The following is a 5,697-nucleotide window of genomic DNA, read 5'->3' on the forward strand; positions in this document are numbered from 1 at the left end:
TTACCAAAATCCATCCAGGAGGCGGCCATCTTTACCAAAATCCATCCAGGAGGCGGCCATCTTTGCCAAAATCCATCCAGGAGGCGGCCATCTTTGCCAAAATCCATCCAGGAGGCGGCCATCTTTGCCAAAATCCATCCAGGAGGCGGCCATCTTTGCTAAAATGGGGTCGTAAACCGTTCACACAGAAATCTGATGCGGTCGGATCAGATTTCTGACTCCATGCTAATTAGCAGGAGCGAACATGCAGTTGGCACCAAGACCAGCTGAGTGAACGCAGATTTCAAAAATACCCAAAACATGCTGAAGAAATAGTGATTTCATTATCCCGGGGCAGAAGCCTGAGGTTCACCATGACGGCTGATGTTCTGCCCTGCTGGCTGAGGCCTCAGCTCACCTGCAGCAGATTTGAACAGGAATGTGTTCCTGACCATGATTGTACTTCCTGTCTGAGTCTGAACTTCCTGTGTGTCTGTAGATTCTGGGTTACGCTGACTACGCCTTCACCTCCATCTTCACCGTGGAGATTCTGCTGAAGGTAAACGTCCGTCGGCAGGAAGTCTTGGCCCAGAGCTCCCCTGTGACTTCCTGTGTGTTTCTGTCAGATGACGGTCCACGGCGCGTTTCTCCACCAGGGATCCTTCTGCAGGAACTGGTTCAACCTGCTGGACCTCCTGGTCGTCAGCGTCTCACTCGTCTCCTTCTTCCTGCAGTCAGTATTTAAACCTTAACTTCCTCTAACCAAGGACACATGACTCCGGCCTGATCTCCTCCAGAAACGTCTTTCTAGATGCTTTCGTTCCTCCAGGGCCTCGCCGCTCAGCTCTTTACCTCCTACCGCAGAGCAGCCCTCCGTCTCCGTGGACTCCTGCTGTGAACGCAGGCCATGCTGACCACCAACGCCTGTTGATACTCCATTCCAGAGTCATCATGCATGTTTTAGTTCTCCCCCTGGGTTAGACTTACCAACAATCACATTGGCTGAACTTTGCTGCCTTCTAGTGGTCAGTTTTAGAAAATCATCTTCAGTTTCAAGCAGAAGCATGTCGTTTTTATGGAAGTGTAAATAAATTCAGACAGTCAGAAAGCACTGGGTCTCCTCTCCAGGATCTTCTCCTCTCTGGTCCCATCAGACGTTTTCTGGTTCCTCTGTGTGTCTGCAGCTCCAGCGCCATCTCTGTGGTGAAGATCCTTCGAGTCCTCAGGGTGCTGCGACCTCTCAGAGCCATCAACAGGGCCAAAGGGCTGAAGGTAACTGTGAGGGTCTGGGCTGGGTCGGGCCTCAGAGGAGGTTCTGGCGTGGATCTGCTCGTCCAGGTGTCAAGTCTCTGGTGTGTGTGTTGCAGCATGTGGTCCAGTGTGTGTTTGTGGCCATCCGGACCATCGGGAACATCATGATCGTCACCACGCTGCTGCAGTTCATGTTCGCCTGCATCGGCGTCCAGCTCTTCAAGGTTCCTCTGCGCCGTTCGCCCGGCCCAGGCCCGACGCCGCCACCGCCTGACTCTGCTTCTGCTTTCAGGGGAAGTTCTACCGCTGCACCGACGAGGCCAAGAGCACTCCGGAGCAGTGCAAGTGAGTCAGAGAGGCGGTTCTGGCCAAGTCTGGTCCGGCTCTGGTTCCGCTCAGGCTGAACCAGGTGTGTGTCTGCAGAGGAACCTTCGTCGTCTACAAGGACGGAGACGTGAGTCACCCCATGGTCAGGGAGCGCATCTGGCTGAACAGCGACTTCAACTTCGACAACGTCCTGATGGGGATGATGGCGCTCTTCACCGTGTCCACCTTCGAGGGCTGGCCCGCGTCAGTATCCCACCTCCGTCAGCTCTTCTCCCTCAGCTGGCTCTGAACGATTGTGTCTTGGTCTCCAGGCTCCTCTACAAAGCCATCGACGCCAACGGCGAGAACTCGGGACCGATCTACAACTACAGGGTGGAGATCTCCATCTTCTTCATCGTCTACATCATCATCATTGCGTTCTTCATGATGAACATCTTCGTGGGTTTTGTCATCATCACCTTCAGAGAGCAAGGAGAGCAGGAGTACAAGAACTGTGAGCTGGACAAGAACCAGGTAAGACTCTGTCCTATTGGACCAGAACCTCAGCGAAAGTCCAAATCGGTCTGAGGACAAAATGTCTACATGGGACGTTGTCCGTCCAAACCTCCAGAAAAATATTCACTCTGGCTGATGGAGGACATCAGGCTATGAAGAGCTCCAAGTGTCCAACCAGGTCGTCTTAGTCCCAGTTCTGGTTCCTAAACCCTGCAGGTCCACCCAGCTGCAGTACCCTCCTCTTCCTCAGTCAGGCAGTCTCCCTGATGTTCCCTCACATTTCTTTGATGGTTTCTAAACCCAGAAAAAAAATCATCATCAAGCATCAAGACCTGCAGGGCGAACGAAGCCTCCAGGCTCGGAACCGGGGCGGTCAGTGGACGTCCGTCTCGGGTCCGTGTGGATCTCCGCGTAGGGAAAGTTATGATTCTGCTTCAGATCAGGACTAAAACTACAGAGTGAGCCGGGACTGTCCACCATGTTGGACAGAGCTCCTCCCACAGCCGGTCCTGGTTCTGTATGATTGGCTTGATTTGGTTCTGGATCTGTTGGTCTTGTGAAGTCCACTTGGAACATTGTCTGGTTCACCTGGTGGAACAGAAGTAAACCAAGAGAAAACTCAAAACCTGATTCAGATCCAAACTGTTCTGTCGGCTTCCATTAAATGTCTGGAATAATTCCAGACAGAAAATGAAACTTCTTTGCTGTTCTTGTTTGGTGGTTCTGCTGGATCAGTTCCTGTTCTGGGTCCAATTGTTGGGCTGCAGGACAGTGTCTCAGGTCTGTCCCACGTCTCATCTCTGCTGTCTGCCTCTGTCTCAGCGTCAGTGCGTGGAGTACGCCCTGAAGGCTCAGCCTCTGAAACTCTACATCCCAAAGAACCCGGTTCAGTACAAGTTCTGGTCCATCATCAACTCCACGGGGTTCGAGTACGTCATGTTCGTCCTGATTCTGCTCAACACCGTCACACTGGCTGTGCAGGTCGGTACTGGTCCAGTTAGTCAAAGCCGATCCGGTCGGACCAAAGCGAGCTGAGTGCTTTCTCTGCTGCAGCACTACGAGCAGTCCAAGACCTTCAGCCACGTCATGGACATCCTCAACATGGTCTTCACCGGACTCTTCACCGTGGAGATGCTGCTGAAGCTGCTGGCCCTGCGGCTCCGGGTGCAGAACCGAATGCACAATCGCTCGGTCCGCATCCTGCACAGCGTCTCATGTCCTCCTTGTCCTTGCAGCACTACTTTGTGGACGCCTGGAACTCCTTCGACGCTCTAATCGTGGTCGGCAGCGTGGTGGACATCGTGGTGACAGAGTTCAGCGTGAGCAGCAGATCACAGTGAAATGATCATCACTATCCAAAATCCCACTGATAATTTTAATTTTTTAAACTTGAGACGTGAAACAATCACGCCTCAAGTTTAAAAATCAACTTTCATGCAGGACTTAATAGATGTTTCTGTTTTCAGAGCGGTGAGGACAGCTCCAGGGTGTCCATCACCTTCTTCCGCCTGTTCCGAGTGATGCGGCTGGTCAAGCTTCTGAATAAAGGGGAGGGGATTCGCACACTGCTGTGGACATTCATCAAATCACTGCAGGTCAGAGGGGCGGGGCTAGCAGGGGCAGGGTTAGCAGGGGCGGGGCTAGCAGGGGCAGGGTTAGCGGGATGTTAGCAGTGGCGGGGGTAGCAGGGGCGGGGTTAACCAGAGAGCAGGAAGTAAACGAGGGAAGTTGGCAAAAAGTCTTAAATACCTGAAAATTCTGAAACAAGTGGATCAGAAGGTGGACCGACTCCAGAAAATCACTGGATCAATAATCATAAACAAACCTTCAGGTTGCTGGTGGGCCCTCAGTCGGGTTGTCGGGTTGAAGCCCCGCTGCCTGGCTCCTGGGCGCCGGGTCAGGCTGAGACTCTCCGTCAGAGTTGACACCTATTAAATGAACGCAGGAAAGTGGCAGAGATTCTGAAACCTCGCGAGGAGAACAGAGACGTGCTTTCAGTTACAATCTCCTCGGCTCTGAAAGCACATTTTCCTGCTCCTCTCTTTTTATTGTCTTTAGGATCCCTGATCATGGAGCTGTAACTCTAAAGGGAGGGAAACCCTTCATCACACAGTTACAGCGCCAATGATTGTCACTAACAACACAATCCATCTTAGACTAGATTATCCAGTTCCTGGTCAAACAGGAACTGGATAATCTACGTCTTCATGGCGACAGTTTTTCAGCTATCGGGTCAAAAGCAGGGCGTTCTGTGAAGAGCTGCTGTCGCTCCTCTTCGTCAGAGAGACCCTCTGAGAAAGGAAATCAGATTAACAATACAGAAACATTTCTTAAAAGATGTGACTAAAGAGTACATAAAGCAAGAACATTATAAAAGTCTAACATTTGATAACTTACCCAACACTCTGCCCGTCCTCTCCCTGCAGGCGCTGCCGTACGTCGCTCTGCTCATCGCCATGATCTTCTTCATCTACGCCGTCATCGGCATGCAGGTGAGTTCACACACAGGTCAGCCTGTAGGGGGTGCTGTTTGGAGTCCAGACACCAGAGCTGATGAGGTTCTGGAAGGTTCTGCATGTCCCCCAGAACCTGAACGCAGCAGGACCAGGTTCTGACTGTCTTCGGGTTAACTGTTCCCTCTGCTGTGTCTGGCAGACGTTCGGGAAGATCGCGATGCAGGACTACACTCAGATCAACAGAAACAACAACTTCCAGACGTTCCCTCAGGCCGTCCTGCTCCTCTTCAGGTCAGAGGCTTCTCCTCTCCGTCTGGATGCTCAGCGCCCGGTGTCTGCCCGTTTACCTGTGTGTGTGTGTGAACAGGTGTGCCACAGGTGAAGCATGGCAGGAGATCATGTTGGCCAGCCTTCCAGGGAAACGCTGCGATCCGGAGTCGGACTACGAACCAGGAGAGGAGTTCAGCTGCGGAAGCAACTTCGCCATCGTTTACTTCATCAGCTTCTTCATGCTGTGTGCTTTCCTGGTGGGAACCTGAACATTCCCAGAACGTTCCCAGGACTTTCCTCCATTTGGACCAGAACCTGACCGCACTTCTCTTTCTCTCACTTAGATCATCAACCTGTTTGTTGCCGTCATCATGGACAACTTCGACTATCTGACCCGTGATTGGTCCATCCTGGGGCCGCATCATCTGGATGAATTTAAAAGGATCTGGTCGGAGTACGATCCGGAAGCCAAGTAGGTTCTGCAGAGGTTCTGCTTCCTGCCAGTGGTCCAGTTGTTCTGTGAGCTCAGGTTATGATGAGCTTCTTCAGATTACATAGATCTGAGATGTTCTTAAGTTCTGCTGCTGCCATTTGGAGCAGAAACTGGAATCACTGATCTGGGTTTCGTGTCCTCAGAGGTCGGATCAAACATCTGGATGTGGTGGCGCTGCTCCGCAGGATCCAGCCTCCTCTGGGGTTCGGCAAGCTCTGTCCGCACAGAGTGGCCTGCAAGGTGAGCAGGACTGACCCAACTCCAGTCCGCCTTAACTCCAGTCCGCCTTAACCAACTCCAGTCCGCTTTAACCCAACTCCAGTCCGCCTTAACCAACTCCAGTCCGCCTTAACCAACTCCAGTCCGCCTTAACCAACTCCAGTCCGCCTTAACCAACTCCAGTCCACCTTAACTCCAGTCCGCCTT

The 5,697-nt window shown here is 52.3% G+C and overlaps 1 protein-coding gene across 1 annotated transcript in view; it reads left to right on the plus strand.

Moving 5' to 3' along the window:
• Positions 1-5,697, plus strand: part of cacna1fb (calcium channel, voltage-dependent, L type, alpha 1F subunit) — a 33,825-nt gene that overhangs the window by 17,814 nt on the left and 10,314 nt on the right. Inside the window, exons 23-38 of the mRNA XM_017303214.1 lie at positions 479-538; positions 606-712; positions 1,164-1,251; positions 1,347-1,454; positions 1,523-1,575; positions 1,654-1,800; positions 1,869-2,070; positions 2,875-3,033; positions 3,106-3,216; positions 3,288-3,371; positions 3,519-3,647; positions 4,479-4,544; positions 4,708-4,799; positions 4,876-5,035; positions 5,123-5,250; positions 5,415-5,511. Coding sequence (XP_017158703.1) covers positions 479-538; positions 606-712; positions 1,164-1,251; positions 1,347-1,454; positions 1,523-1,575; positions 1,654-1,800; positions 1,869-2,070; positions 2,875-3,033; positions 3,106-3,216; positions 3,288-3,371; positions 3,519-3,647; positions 4,479-4,544; positions 4,708-4,799; positions 4,876-5,035; positions 5,123-5,250; positions 5,415-5,511 — 1,791 coding nt within the window. The remainder of the gene's footprint in view (positions 1-478; positions 539-605; positions 713-1,163; positions 1,252-1,346; positions 1,455-1,522; positions 1,576-1,653; positions 1,801-1,868; positions 2,071-2,874; positions 3,034-3,105; positions 3,217-3,287; positions 3,372-3,518; positions 3,648-4,478; positions 4,545-4,707; positions 4,800-4,875; positions 5,036-5,122; positions 5,251-5,414; positions 5,512-5,697) is intronic.

The sequence above is a fragment of the Poecilia reticulata genome, unplaced genomic scaffold (assembly GCF_000633615.1).
Source record: "Poecilia reticulata strain Guanapo unplaced genomic scaffold, Guppy_female_1.0+MT scaffold_212, whole genome shotgun sequence".
Lineage (NCBI taxonomy): Eukaryota > Metazoa > Chordata > Actinopteri > Cyprinodontiformes > Poeciliidae > Poecilia > Poecilia reticulata.